The sequence below is a fragment of the Pyricularia pennisetigena genome, chromosome 1 (assembly GCF_004337985.1).
Source record: "Pyricularia pennisetigena strain Br36 chromosome 1, whole genome shotgun sequence".
In the NCBI taxonomy this organism is placed as follows: domain Eukaryota; kingdom Fungi; phylum Ascomycota; class Sordariomycetes; order Magnaporthales; family Pyriculariaceae; genus Pyricularia; species Pyricularia pennisetigena.
The window spans coordinates 3833641-3848780 of NC_043740.1; the positions used below are offsets into that span (position 1 = coordinate 3833641).

Consider the following 15140-nt stretch of genomic DNA (forward strand, 5'->3'; position numbering starts at 1 on the left):
GGAAGTTTAGATGAACAATCTCAAACAATGGACAAGAGAAGATGGTTCCGTCTCTTACACAACGTATCCAACAAGTGTTTTTCGACGGCATCGGGACTTTAGAAAACGAACGTGATTGTTTCAAAAGAAAAAAAAACCTCGATAAATTAAGCTTCTGACCTTTATTTGTTACAAGATTTGGGGCCGACAAAAAAAAAAAGAAAAGACATCAAATCTTGATGCTNNCCCCCCCCCCCCCCCCCACCCCGCGATGTCGGAATCCCACAAACAAGATCCAAAACAGGACAGAAACAAACAAAAGGCCCATCCCAACAAGCTCCTCAAGTCATCTAAATCTTTTCATTATCCGCCTCCCAAAACGCCACGGTGACGCCGTCGCCCGGCTGCATGACGATGTCTGCCTTGAGGGTCGGGTGGCCGCCGTCGACCTCGGCCATGTAGTTGACGACGCGCTCGTAGCGCTGGAATATGCGCACGAGCACGTAGCCCATCTCGGTCAGGGCGAACTGCTGGCCGATGCAGATGCGGGGCCCGCCGTTGAAGGGCACGTACTGCCAGGGCCGGGGCTGCCAGTGGAACCAGCGCTCGGGGCTGAAGACGTCCGGATCAGCAAGGTTCTCCGAGGCGGGCGGGTACAGGTCCCTGCGGCGCTGCATCACGAGCGTCGAGTAGCCGATGGGGGTGTTCTTGAGCACGGGGACCGGGAGCGTGCCGTCGGGCCCGCCGCCGCGGGGCAGCGTGGTGTCGTGCAGCGCCAGCCGGACGTTGAAGGGCACCGCCGGGTAGAGGCGCAGCGTCTCGTTCATGACGTTCTGGAGGTACTTCATCGACTTGAGATCCGCGTAGGTCGGCGTCCGGCTGAAGCCCACCACCTCGGCGATCTCCTGGCGGAGGCGCTTGACGCACTCCGGGTGGCGTCCGAGCTCGTATATGGCCCAGGACAGCGTCGAGGCGGTAGTGTCACGTCCCGCCAGGAGGACGGCGACGATCTGGTCGCGCAGCACCTTGCGGTCCCGCGTGAACGAGGCCAGCTCGTGGAGAAACGTGTAGCCATGGTCCGACTTGGTCTTGGAGGCCAGCTCCTCCGGGGAGAGGCGGAGGGCGCGGTCGATAAAGGGATTGATGAAGTCGTCCATGACCTTGAGGCCCCTGTAGTATGATCCCTTGGGAACCAAACGCTGCAAGGGTCCGGAGCGTGTGATGGTGCTTTGCACACGCTGGACCTCGTTGAAGGCATCGGCAAACTCGGTACGTGGAGTACTGTGTTGTTGTTCGGGTCTCGTATTAGCTATCACAGTCCGCTCTCTCTCTCTCTCTCTCTCTCTCTCTCTCTCTCTCTCTCTCTCTCTCTCTCTCCCCCCAAAAAAAAGCTTCCTCACAAGTGATTTGTACTCACGATAGTGACTTGGCATCGTAACCGAGCAAAAAGTCCGTAGTAACGTCCAGCGTGTAGCGGAAGAACAGGTCACTGATCTCAAACTTTTTGCCATTGATTGCAGACAGGTCGACGTGCTGGTCCTCGCCGTTGAGGGCTGCGCCATTGGCCATCGCCTTGAACAGGGTCTTTATGTGAGTCTCGAAGCACTCCAAGTCGCTGACGCGGTCCTTGACGAACTGCGGGCGCAGCATCTGGCGGCTCGTGTGCCACTTTTCGCCATCGGTAGCGAAGATGCTGTCGCCCAGAAAAGGTTCCCACTCCTTGTGGAAGGGCTCCCCCTTGCCATAGTCTGTAAACTGCGACGCCAGTATGGCCTTGATGTTCTCAGGATCGGCTGTCAGGATGGTGCGGTTATTCAAGAGGCGGCCCTCGACAGTGTACGTCTTTGAGTTGGAGAAGTGTCTCCTCCACATTTCCATATTCTTGTTTTGCATACTTGCCCGGACGGCCAAGAAGATGTTGTCGAGACCTTTATACCGCGCGTAAAAAAAAGCAGTGTCAACAAGTCTGAAACGAGTGGCAACGAGGCAAACAAGACACACTTGGGGGAGAGGGAGACTTGACTGACCCAGAGGAACCACGCTTTGCATTGGTGCCGCGTGAGCCCCGAGCTTGCGAATCTTGATGTCTTCAGTGACCCTCTTCACAATCGAGTATACAATCCATGATCCAACAATCCATAACGCGACAGACTTGACCGAGACATGGTCCAGGACAACCTCCACAAGACCCATGATGGCCGACCAGCTCGACGCTTTTCTCGCAAGGCGGTTGTGCGGCGCCGGCGAATCGAGATAACTGTTTTTTTTTTCCTGTAATGACACGCTTTTCCTTGGCTGGTGGAAAGATATACAACCAGATCTTGTTTATGTATGGCGCCTCAAGAAGGGTTGGTGATTAAAGACAGACGAGTGCAAGACGGCGACAGAACAAACTCCCAGAGTTTGGAAATACAAAGCAAAAGATGCGTCCAAAGAAGGGGGCACCTTTTGTCAAGTAATATCTCGTATTTAAATCCTATCAGTAGGTTAGGTAAGAAAGGTAAGTAAGCAGCAAAGCAGTGAAACGGGATACAGAAATAAGGGTGGGTGGTCCCGCTTTCTTGAATTGTTCCCTCGCTCAATCTTTGGCCAAGCAGAAAAGGGATATATATTACCACTGCTTCTTTTTATTTCCCCCGCAGGGGACGTGACATACCGGGTCCCATTACCCCAACGGGACGGAACTACTCTGTGTGTGTGTGTGTGTCCACTCCCAATGAGCGGGATCCCACCTTTCTTTTTGTTTTCCTGTTGCTCCACGTCCGTTGCACCGCCTGCAAAGATGTCATCATGTTACCCACAGCGTCCGTGCTTTTGGGCAACCAGTCATGGGAGTCGGGGGGTTTATTTGATGCCGTTTGGTTGGTGCCCTTACGATCTCCCTTGTTAACCCTCCGAAGCCCTCCAGGCTGAGTGGGTCTTGCACTTCATCCTATATCTTGATCGCTTGAGCAAAAGTTCCCATCCTATGGTCCCAAGCCTGCATCAGTTTTATGAAATGAGGTTTTGGGATGAAAAGCTGAACCAGGATGCACCCATGGGCGTAAGTTGCGTAGGAATCCTCTCTTGGCAGCACGCGGCTAGTAGTTAAAGTCTTGGCTTCGTCTTATTTATTCCCGGGGGTTTTCCTTCTTCACCTGCAGTAGACCTGTATCGGGATCCCGCACGTCCGTTGGCCGTTAAAAAAAAAGTTCCATAGTATCCTATGCTACCCAGCAGGGCTCGAGCGACACATGAAAGGTACGGTATGATAAGGTGTACGCAACATTCTCTGGGATTTCAGTATGCATCCTCTTGCGTGTGCGTATGCGTGACGACAAGGGCAGAAACAACATTTGGTCTAATACTCCGTCCACTCTGGGCAGACCGAGAGCATCGTCTGATCCAAAGTATTGCCAAGGTGCCCAGGTAAAGAAATACCAGGGCCGTGGGGAGGGTTTATGCTTATTGATTGAATACAGTCCATGATTCGTACGAAGTTTAATGTGAGGTTCGATCAGTAGTAGTAAACAGCCATGCCATGTAGCCTTATGGCTTATGGGATGTGGCAGCAAACGACACAGCAGGTCAAAGAAACTTTGTGTGCCCTTCTCGGACCTTGCCGTATTCTGCTCCTTTGCCGAGGCACCAAAGGCGGGGAACAGATCGACAGCTTCCAAGTGGACAGGGATTCATGTGGGGTTGTGTCCCGATTGAGTTAAATTTTACATTTTTTCCTTTTTTTGTCAACCGTCAGCATTTTTTTTTTTTTTTTTAAAAAAAAACTTTACTTTCTTGATATCTAATTGACGCCTGCTAGTTCAAGCTCGAGTGATGATGATGACATGTCTCACGTCAGAAATTTCTACACTAGTCTGTCAGTGCTATTCTGCTTCTGTCTATGTGTGCCTTTTCATCGCACGAGCTTTCCGCGGTGAGTTTGTTTAGATACATGCTGCAAGGGCGCACCGTCTCCGCAGTACCTGGTCTGAGTGGGCCTACCTTATTTTATCGGTCAAGGTACATTGTGTACTAAATGTACTTGCTGTACGAGTGAATAAGTGCAGGTAGAATAATACATGGTGCGACAGATGCCAAAAAAGGGCGTACATAATCCTGCTTATTTTTTTTTTTTTCTTGCGCTTGATTTGAGGCTGCCCCGACCTGCCAAGCGACTTGGCAGGCATCTTACTGTACGAGCAAAACCATGAATTGCGTAAACGGATAAAAAAAAAACACTTTAGCTACCAAAGACAGGATAGGATTAGCGAGAGACAAAGCTAAAAAAAAGCAAATTGGTTTGAAATATCGCAGAAACAAACGGACGGACCCCACTCCCAAGCCCGACGCCAGCGGAGGTATCTTGATCTCCGTCTCCGTTCCCCGCTTAATTTTTTTTTTTCTCCTCCTACTCCGCACACGTCCATCTTGGTTTTTTCTTTTGTTTGCTTTTACATGATTTTATGTACATTTCCCAGATGAGTCCCGCAATTTCATAACATATCGGATGCTTGAGGATAGTTCCTGTCGACAGACATTGAAGGAAGTTTGGAATTGCATTTTGCCACGCACCATCAGTAGACCTTCCCAGCTTCTACAGACGGATTCCTGAGGTGGTGAGTGACGGGCGAAACTGTAATGCTAACTAACCATGGGCACTATCTCTAGAACTATCTAGATATAGAGGAGATCTTCTTCTGTCCTACATACAGATATCTATGCCTTGTAGGGACATTTTCATCCCTGCACTCAAAACATGATCAAGTCAAGGCCCTATCCTGACAAATGTTACAATGCACTTCATTACCAGCTACAAAGTACTTGCATACCACATTCGACAGAGGTCACGTTGGTTCATACTTCGTGAGTCGAGGTCCGACTTATTCACCAGATGGCATACTCTACAACATACTACCTAATCTACCTGTCCGAAAGACCTCAAACAAGGTGCCCACGGAGGAACATGATAGTCTCAGGCGACTAATTGCGGACGCTCACCCAACGCTGCAGCCATTCATATGTACAAGACAAAAGACGAACGAGGAAACATGGCTCTGGCTCTGGCTATTATGTCCAAGTATTACTAACGCTTCTAATAAAAATCAAAAGTATCGACATAACTCATCGTCATCTCTAGGGAAACAGGGAATACTCAAATAACAACAAATGATGTCCGCTACAAGCTGTTGCAAAACGGCGGTTAGAGCCTCTCCTCAATCTTTCTTTTCTCCAATCATGTTATTAACTGCCTGCTACCCTCAACCCCTAAAGAGGGTACGAGCACTCGACCGGGTTGGCTTGTGTGCACCAGAGCTGTGTGAGTGCCGCGGGGCGGACGCCTCGGGCGATCAGGCGCTCCCTCATCTCGCTCAGTCGGGGGATGGCTTCGAGCTGACTCCTGTTCTGGCCCGTCGCCGGGTCGATCCTGCCGGACCAGAGCACCTCTCCCGCCGCATTGGCCCGCGGCCAGAGGATCGAGTCGAGCGTCTGTTCGTCTATCGTCTCGCTCCAGACGGCCACTTCGCCGCCCAGCACGAGCTTGGCGGCCTCCTCGCTCAGGCCCGCCCTGGGATCGTACGAGTAGACGAGCTGCCACGACTTTGTTGGACCGCACCAGTCGTTGAACGGATAAAAGTTTCTGTAGGCGGCGCCGTTGTCCATGTTGATCCATTGGCCGCGGCCGCAGTCCAGGTACTATGTCCAAAAAAGAAAGTCGTCCCTTGTTAGCGATATTGTTACAGGATCTATGTATTACACGTGGCAACGTGCAGGGTATAAGGCCGAGTGTTTCTCTGGTCTTCTTACCCAAAAGTTATAGTTGCTGTCAATGACCTTGTGGCCTGCCGCGGCGAGTTTCTTGGCATTTCCGAGCCATGACTGCACGGGCACGTCTTTCCCAAGAGTCACGTTCCAATCGAGAGGGATCTCCTCCCAGACCACGGGCGTAAGGTCGTGGCTGCGCACCCGTTCGTGCTGCTTGTCGATGAATTTTTGGAGAAGCGGCTGCAGCACCTCGCTCTTGTTGGACCGGATGTTCTCGTCAAGCATCGAGTCGTTGGCATTGAGCTCGTCGCCACCCGTGTGAAAGTAGGCCGAGTATGGGTGCACACGCGGGAGGACGTCGTCAAACAGCTTCTCGAGGAAGGCGTCCACACGGGTGTCGTTGATCTTGAAGGCGCCGCAGGGGGGCTGAGCACAGTAGTGGTAGTACGGCTGCTCGTTGTAGGCGACGATGAGCTCCGGGTGAGAATGATACAGGGACCCGATGTGGCCCGGCATATCGATCTCAAAATAGACCTGGACTCCCCGGTGCACCCCGTACTCCTGCACCCGGCGGATGTCGTCGGCCGAGTAGATTAGGTCGCGCCTGTGGGCACCCTCACGTGCCACCTCGGGCATAGACGGGAGATCAAGAGGCCATGATTGAGAGTCGGTTACGTGCACGTGCAACCGGTTCATCTTGTTCCAAGACATGGCGTCGATGGTGCGCAGCAGGTTCACAACGGGATACCACTGGCGGGCCGTATCGAACAAGACGCCACGGTGAGGGTACAGGGGGGCATCCTCGATCGACACAGGTGCATAAGGCGTGTACCAACACGTGCCGGTTGAGTGCTGGTAGAACAGCTGAGAGAAAGTCTCGAGACCCCGCAACGCACCAATGGAAGAGTTGGCTGAGAGCTTCGCATTTCCGTCCTTGTCGATAGTCAAAGCGTAGGACTCATCGACCTCCCCCGCCAGCGCCTTGAAGGTGTTTGGCTGGTCCTGTTTCGGCTGAGTGATGGCAAGCGATTTGACAGAGGCTGACTTACCGCCCAGTGGCGGTTCGAACTCGTCAATCTTGTTCTTGGTAGTGAGCTTCCAAGGTACAAGGTTCCTCTTGAAGATGGAGCCCAAAGACCGAGATACACCTCCCTGCACAATGTCTTTGCTGTCTATGCTTGTGGGCTCGTACCCGAACACGTATGGCATCTAAAAAATTGTCAATTTTTCAACGTCTCGTGTGGTGATTTCCCAAATTAGCAGGAAACAGGAGTAGTCAAGGGATTCCTAGCTTACGCGCTGTCCATTGTATGTAACTTGGATCTGTTCATTAATAAACAGCGATGTTTTCCCCTTGCTATAACTCCTAGGCGCAGGCCACAAGGCCGACACTGGCTCGGACGATGCCAGGAGAAGGAATGAAAACCACGTCTTGCACAACATTGTTGTGAGTTTTGTGGTGATGCCCGCGTCTTTCGTCGGGGTCCTATCAAGGGGAGAAAAAAAATAATTAAACAATACCAATGGGGGAACAATGCATGCAAGCACCAAGAAAAAGCAAGCAGGCTCAACGAGCGAAGGTGAGCAAGGGGGAAAGATTTACAACGGGCATGCGGCCATTAAGTAAAAACGGGCAAGACAGATTTTTTACAAGCAAAGATGCTGCACAACACGGGGTAGGGCAAAGTCATTTATATAAGTCGAGTTATTTTAGATAAAATGGCCGGGGGCAGGTGAGAAAAAAGGGAATGACAGACGATCACGAACCAGGATACACCTCCGAAGGCCCAGAATTAATCGGGAATGAGTGAGTGAGTCTAGTCTGGGTCAAAGTCAGGTGGGGTTTTTTTTGGGATGGTGGCACAAAATCGCTGGGGATTGCAGGCGCTGCAGCTACTGCGCCTAAACACTAATCGATGATTACTAAAGCCAAGCTCCGGTTTGAACTTGCTTGCTAGTTTTACCGCGTAGGTACCTCCTCGTAGGTAATAATAACAACAAGAAAAAAACCCCAAATAAACAAAAAGGGCCGCGGGACGATGAGACATCAACTCGGCCCCCGGCGCCTCACTGTAAATGTGTTTATGCTTGTGATGCTTTGCTTGGGTCGCGTGGCGGACCCCAAGAAGACCTGCAGCTGCCCGCATGGGGTGACGTTGATGTAGACGAGGAGCTTGCACAAACTGGTGAGTGGCACCAAGGCCCCCCGCCCTGCTACTTGTACTTTCCGGTAATATAATGTAATGTTACAGGTACGAAAATTTCTCTAGGTACGATACGGTAGGTACCTATTGCTGTGCTTTTTTTTTAATATGGACGAAGAAAGAAATCGGAAATGCAAGGTTATTACTCAAGCAAAATCAAGGCATAAGTGCAATATGGCAAGCACTCTACATGGCAAGCGATCGGAACGAACCAGCATCGATTCCTCCAATTTTGGAGCCGCTATGAAGTAATAAAAATTCAACCAACCCAGCGAGCTGGGATTTGGATTCCTACCACTAGTAAGATTGCAGCCTAAAAAAGACGGTCAGATTCAAAAGAACCCTTGGATGTCCTCGACCGCCTGGTGATTAGAGCTTTGTCTGGTCACCAATTTGAGGCGCCAGCCCCAGGCTCCTGCGCGCCAAAGTACATAGATGTACAAAAGCCGGGCCAATCCCTGCAACGTTACCTTTTTCTCCGAGTCTACAGAGTCCTAGACTAGCAGACAAGACTAGAATTGACTGCATTATAGACAATTTTTTGGAACATGATTAAACAACCTGTTTTTGAGGACGGTCAAGGGAAACAAACTATCAATGGCCGACAGCCTCGTTTTTTTTTTTTTTTTGTTTGCAGAAGACCGTACACACGATTGATCACAAGACTCTGTCTACTTACATTGACTGCAATTGAATCAAAAAAAAATGAAGGACTTGTCAACAAGGATAAGATAAAAAACCAAATGGCGGCAAAAGACAACGCGGGGAGCCACAGGACCAGAAGCAAGTCAAGGAACTGACGGATTCAGGTTTTGATGAGGATCGGCACCGGGGTTAAAGCTCGAGGATGGCAGGCAGAAGCAATCTTGCTGTTGATCCCGTCCCAGCCGAGACATTTATTTTCGGGGCGATATCGACCTTTGCATCCTTTGCTACAACGTAGCTATCGGACAGGAAAACATTAAGCGGCCGTCCAGTTTACACCTGAGTGGGTACCTTGGCAATCTTGGTAAACGATCACTAACGTAATATTGCAGTTTATTTGCTCGCCTGTCGATTTGCAGTTAAATTTGTGACGGTATCGTGCAGATAAAAACATATTTACCTAGGCCAGATAGATAGTTGCATGGATGACGACCAACAGGATGTGATTGCGGAGCACTGCAGTACACATGGAAGGGATCTTGCCTTCCATTCTCCAGGTTTTGTGAGTAACTTACCCACAACTGGCAAGCCAACAAATAACTATTACTTACACAGTATTCAAGATGTGAGTGGTGTGTAGGTTGTTGAGGAACACGTACAGTAAATTGAAGCACAGCGCCAACATTGACTTAAAAGGTCCAATGCACAAACAGTAGGTACCACATTATTGACAACACATGTGTATAGTCACGTGCCTGGAACGAAGCTGAAGGAAATCTTTCTTCCCCGCTTACGTGATTGCGAAGCTCTACAGTATGCGCCACTCGACAAGCCTGATGCACGTGCCTTATTGGTCAGCAAAGGTAGCTTTTCGAGTGGCTTGCGCAAGCATTTCTGCAGATGGCGGGCGACAAGGCTGGGACAACAATAACTTTCCTTGCTCCGTCGCGACTTGGTATCAGATGCAAATCTCTACGCATCACTACCAAAAAAACCTCTCGTTCAACATCACGTCCTTTGACGATTCAGCACCAAAAGTCTGTCTGATTCTTTGCGACAAACCGCCCACATCGCCTTTTCCAGGATATTTGAAGAGGCGACTTTCTTTCTTCCTAATCATTTTTCTTTTTGTGCCAAGCCATTGAGCAACTTCGACCACCAGGCGTCGCGTGCTCCTTCGCTGGCGATCCGACTTTTTGTGTCATCGAAAACAAACACTAGAATTTGCTCGCACGCGCACCTTATACCGCATCGCGAGCTTCTCGGTACATGCGATTGCATTTGTCGAAGGCTTCGTCCCGACACCCTCTTTTCGTCGGAATTCTCCACAGCACACGCGAACCATGCCCGTCGAAATAGCGCTCAACACGCCGCTGGCGGATGCCTTAACAAGTGCCATCCAGCCCAAGCTGGTTGAGGTCGGCTGGGGCACGGGCGGCGCCGATGATTCAGCTCTCGCCGAGTACATTATTTTGATGTTGGTCAACGGCAAGACTCAGGAGGAAATCGCAGCAGAGCTGGCGGGAGATCTACTGAGCCTTGGCCCCGACGACCCCAACGCGCTTGAATTTGCGAAATGGCTGTTTGAGCAGATTGCTGTCCTCAATGGGCAGAGCGCACAGAATGGCGATGCCGATGCGATGTCATCAACATCACCAGGAGATGATCAAGACATGGACATGACCATGGCTTCGGAAGGAGCCGTCCAAGTCTCTGCGTATGTCTATTCACTGCAGCCCCTGCTCATTTATCAAGAGCAAAACCTTGAATACTGACAATTCTTTAGTCCTACTGGTCCCAAGGCGATGCGAAATGGAAACATGAACATTCGGGGAAATGCCAACCGAGACAGGAGGATGATGGGCCAGATAAACCGCGCGATGGACAGGACACAAGAAAGCGTGCTCCATCGCACACGCGGCAACGACAGGATCAACAGCCATGCCCGCGGGCCACCCAGCGGACCGCGGGGTGGCATGGCCGGCGGTATGCGACAACAGCGCGGTGGAATGAACCCCAGGGCGGCGAGCATTGCGCACGGAATGGCTGCAGCAATGGGCGGAGGCATGCAACAAGGAGGAGGGCCTGGTATGAATGGTGGCATGGCAGGCATGAACAATGGATGGATGCCCCCACAAGGCCAGGATCTCCAGATGGGGCTCTTCCAGATGTTGGAGCAGCAAAACCAGATGATGGCTCACTTGCAACAACAGCTGAACCAGCAAAGCATGATGCAGTCACGTGGAGGGTACAACCAGCGCGGTGGGCGTGGCGGCAAGCCTCTGTCTGAGCGGGTGCAACATCAAAACAAGCACAATAACAACAACGTCCGCCAAGGACAAACGGACCAGAACGGTGGCGAGCAAAAAGCCTCGGAAAATTCGCAAAACGGCAGCGTCGGGGGCGAAGATACCGAGATGGGCCAAGCCAAGCGGGACCCCAAGGAGACGGTATGCAAGTTCAACCGCAACTGCTCTAACAAGGATTGCAAGTTTGCACACCAGTCCCCAGCGGCGCCGCCAGGGATCACAGTCGACGTGACGGACGTGTGCACGTACGGAGCGGCCTGCAAAAACCACAAGTGTGTCGGCTCACACCCGTCACCGGCCACCAGGACGGCGCACAACCAACAGCAGGACTGCAAGTTCTTTCCCAACTGCACGAACCCGCACTGCACCTTCAGGCATCCTAGCATGCCACCCTGTCGAAACGGTGGCGACTGCTCCGTCGAGGGCTGCAAGTTTACGCATGTAAAGACTATGTGCAAATTCCGCCCATGCACGAACCGCTACTGCCCTTTCAAGCACGAGGAGGGCCAGCGCGGCACGTTCCAGGACAAGGTCTGGGTCGCTGGTGGAGAACACGTCAGCGAGAGGAAGTTTGTGGACGAGTCGGGTCCGGTCGAAGATATACTGCAGGGCTCTGGTGGCGACTCGGAGATGGGGGCCACAGAGCGGGAGGCTGTTGCTAGCTAAAGTTTGATGATGGAAAGGGAAATGACATAGACTATGATGGGAGTCGGTTTCGTCAGAATGGGCGGGCTCGTTTATGCTTATTTTTTATTATTATTTCTCTCTCTCCCTCTCTCTCTCTCTCTCCTTGCCTTGCTCGGCTGTTGGTTACTGGTTGCAACTGACTGGGCAGGGAGGGAGGTCAGTGAGTGTTTGAGTCGGTCTTCATGTATTATCTAAAAAAATGGCATATGGTTCCATCGCCGAATTTTCGGTGGAGGGAAGGAGTGGCGTTTGTTCATTCAATTTTTCTTGGGGTTATGAACATATACAAAGTGAATCTCCGGTTTGGAGAGGACTACCAGCATCATCACTGTTGAAGTGTCTCGCTTGCTTGTGTGAACATCGTTACATGTTCAGCATGATGTAGATGCTCTTGTCTCGTCGACTGGACGGGCGGGCACGTTTGATATTAATCACAATTCAGTAGTAATGAGGATTGATGATGATGGGTCAACGAACGAACGAACGACAGCGGAAGTGGCCATGGCTTTTGCAGGGATGGGACCAGTGTGGCCTTGCTGGAGCTATGGGGGTTTGTAAGTAGTAAGTACCCACTAAAATTTAATGTGGTTGAGTGGAAGGAAGCATCCGGTTCGTCCGACTCACGCCACTCAAAAACACAGAGAGTTCCGATCAGTCAGTCCATCACGTCAAACCCTGATATAAAATCGCCGCTCCAACCGGATATCCATAGAATTTGGAAATTGCACTCTCAGCATCCTGTGCAATGATTGATAAGTCGATATTGTAATTTTGATTCTTGCGTGCAATTTATGAGATGTTACGTGCTGGTGCAAAGTCTTAGGGAGCCATCAAAAAAAGAGTACGGGCAACAAAAGAAACCCCCCCCCCCAGTTGTTTGGGGCGGCGTTTGAGCAGACCTCTCACCCGCTCCTTCCTACATCGGCGTCGCCAAAGCGCGGGGGAAACAACGGATGGCGCTCATGCTGTCCAGGATCGGCACGACAGCGGCCCACGCGCCCGCGAGGTGGGAGCTGTGTCTCGCCGCCGCGCCCTCGCGCCTCGCATCATCGCCAAGGGGGTCGAAAAGCCGTCTCGGTCACACAACGAGCAATGCATTTGCCGTCTGGGCCGCACGGCGGGGCTACGCCAGCAGCAGCAGCAGCAGCAGCAGCCTCATCACAAAGGACAAGCCCGAGGCTAAGATCGCGGTGCTCGGCGGCGGGCTGACGGGGCTGTCGACGGCCTTGTTCCTCTCCGTCTTTGCGCCCAGGGCCAGCATCACGCTGTACGAGGCCAATGACCGCCTGGGCGGCTGGGTGCACACGGTCGACTCCAGGGCCGAGGACGCACAGGGGAGGCCGCACAGCGTGCGGTTTGAACGGGGCCCGAGGGTGGTGCAGCTCAAGGAGGGCGATGCAAACTCTCGTCTCTATGTCTTGTTGGTAAGTTGGGTGAAAGTGTTATATATATATATATATATATATATATATATATATATATATATATATATATATATATATATATTTTTTTTATTCTACTCACTTGCCCATACTCGTGTGTGAACCTATGCTGATACACCATAAAAAAAAAAAAAAAAAAAACAATCAGCTACACCATCTGGGCATCGCAGACCAGGCGTGGGCGTTGGGCCAGGATTCGGAACTGGCGCGCCGCTACATCTACCACCCAGACCATCTCATCGATCTCACCGGCCCTTCGAATAGTGACAACCGCCTCATCAAAACCGCATCATTGGCTCGCTTCGCCGGCAGGATGTTGAAAAACGCCCTGACAGAGCCAGCGCTCAAGGGCTTACTGCCCGCCCTCGCCCATATGCTTTCCAACCGGAAGCCGCTGGGCGCCGAGGAGTACTGCCAACGCCTCGTCGACAGCCAGGACGAGTCGATCGGCAGCTGCCTGACGCGCATCTTTGGCGGACGCAGCAGTGTGGCCGACAACCTGGCCTCGGCCATGACACACGGCATCTACGGCGGCGACATTTGGAAGCTGAGCATCCAGTCCACGCTGTTTGCCAGGGCGCAGATGTTTCCCTACCGGCTCGACATGCCCAAGCCATCGAGAGATTCCAGATTTTCGGTGGAGAGACTGAGCGACCTGAACATGATGACGTTTCTTACCAAGGCCTCGTCGAGGGAATGTGTGACGACCGGTCAGAGGCTCCTGGGCGGCTACACGGGCTTTTACGGTGGCATGGAGGCGCTCACAGAGGCGCTGGTGCAGGCTCTGCGCAAGCGGAGCAATGTCGAGATAGAGACGGGTAGCTTGGTGGCCGATGTAGCGCCGTCGCCAAGCAATCTTGTAGAGGTGAGTCGTGTTGCTTGCTGCCTTGTTCAAGGTCTGCAGATCCAGAGGCTAATAAACAGTATCACAGGTCAAAACAGCAAAGTCAACGGCAACGTTTGACAAAGTCATATCTACGTTGTTCAGCCGGCAGCTGGCTTCAATCACAGGTGGACTTGTCCCCGCCCTCGAAGAGAAAAAGGGCGCGTCCATGCATGTTGTCAACATCTGGTTCCCCAGATCCGGGCTGAACCATCCGCACCACGGCTTCGGGTACCTGATATCATCACAGGCCGACGTCGAACGGGGTCTGCTTGGCGTCCTCTTTGACTCTGATCGCGAAGGAGCCGTTTGGAGGGAGTGGAAGCAACGGGCAGACGCCGTCGGCGGCAGCAAGGACGAAAAGGCCTCCTCCTCCTCCGTCGCCTATCAGGAACCCCCAACGGGCACCAAGCTGACGGTCCTCCTGCGCGTGCCCTGGGAGAATGAACCACCACGGAGTCCCGAACAGGCAGAAGCCATTGCCCTTGCCCATGTCCGCCGGCAGTTCGGCATCGCCGCCGACGAGCCCGTCTACACCCAGGTCAGCACCGCGCGCGACTGCATCCCGCAGCACGAGGTAGGGCACCAGGAGAGCCTGGCTGCGGCACACGCCCAACTCGAGTCCGCCTTTGGGGGCCGCCTAGCCGTCGCGGGTCCCTCTTACACCGCTCCAGGCATCCTGCCCTCCATCCGCGCCGCCTTTGACGTCGCCGCCAGCTGCACTGGATTGGACGACGCCTACCGCGGACTGGCCCCCTCTGCTCCTGACCACACGCCAGCCGAATTTGCCCTCGTTGCTGACCCGACTGTAGGTGCCACGGGACTGGGCCGCTTCGCCAACGGCAGGAGGACCATGTGGGACGACCTCGCCATAGTTGATGGCGCCGTCAAGGCAGATTATGTGAACATGAAGAAAGAGTCTCTGCAGCGCATAATTGTACCGCGGTTGCAGTTTGGCAGCTTGTCCAAGTCGTCGTAGGCGAGGACAATTATAGACAGCATTGCATATGTGTGTAGACGATGCAGGATCGTCAAGGTTTATAACAAGATTTTGGTGCTATCGACGCCCTATTTGAGACCATGTTTAGATAAAAGGCAATCTGGGTTTTTTTTTTTTTTTTTTTTTTTTTTTTTTTTTTTTTTTTTTTTTTTTTTTTTTTTTTTTTTTTTGGCCGGCTTCAAAAGTCTTCCAGTTCATGTATCGATTGGGGCTCATGTATTCAAATAATGTAACAATCCCGAACAAGAA

General features: G+C 52.0%; 4 protein-coding genes across 4 annotated transcripts; 2 read left to right on the forward strand and 2 right to left on the reverse strand.

Moving 5' to 3' along the window:
• Nucleotides 1–329: 329 nt before the first annotated feature.
• Nucleotides 330–2172, reverse strand: PpBr36_07693 (uncharacterized protein; the record flags this gene model as incomplete). The annotated part of the gene is made up of 3 exons (XM_029894828.1): nucleotides 330–1260; nucleotides 1397–1907; nucleotides 2007–2172. The coding sequence occupies 3 exons, from the start codon at nucleotides 2170–2172 to the stop codon at nucleotides 330–332; spliced, it is 1608 nt and encodes a 535-aa protein (XP_029748669.1).
• Nucleotides 2173–5223: 3051 nt separating this feature from the next.
• Nucleotides 5224–7164, reverse strand: PpBr36_07694 (uncharacterized protein; the record flags this gene model as incomplete). Its single annotated transcript, XM_029894829.1, has 3 exons — nucleotides 5224–5652; nucleotides 5764–6930; nucleotides 7018–7164. 3 exons carry the CDS (start codon nucleotides 7162–7164, stop codon nucleotides 5224–5226), a joined length of 1743 nt encoding a protein of 580 aa, XP_029748666.1.
• A 2749-nt stretch (nucleotides 7165–9913) lies between these two features.
• PpBr36_07695 (uncharacterized protein) lies at nucleotides 9914–11545 on the forward strand (the record flags this gene model as incomplete). The annotated part of the gene is made up of 2 exons (XM_029894830.1): nucleotides 9914–10287; nucleotides 10357–11545. 2 exons carry the CDS (start codon nucleotides 9914–9916, stop codon nucleotides 11543–11545), a joined length of 1563 nt encoding a protein of 520 aa, XP_029748667.1.
• Nucleotides 11546–12519: 974 nt separating this feature from the next.
• On the forward strand, nucleotides 12520–14870 carry PpBr36_07696 (uncharacterized protein; the record flags this gene model as incomplete). The annotated part of the gene is made up of 3 exons (XM_029894831.1): nucleotides 12520–12990; nucleotides 13157–13873; nucleotides 13941–14870. The coding sequence occupies 3 exons, from the start codon at nucleotides 12520–12522 to the stop codon at nucleotides 14868–14870; spliced, it is 2118 nt and encodes a 705-aa protein (XP_029748664.1).
• Between the last annotated feature and the right edge of the window lie 270 nt (nucleotides 14871–15140).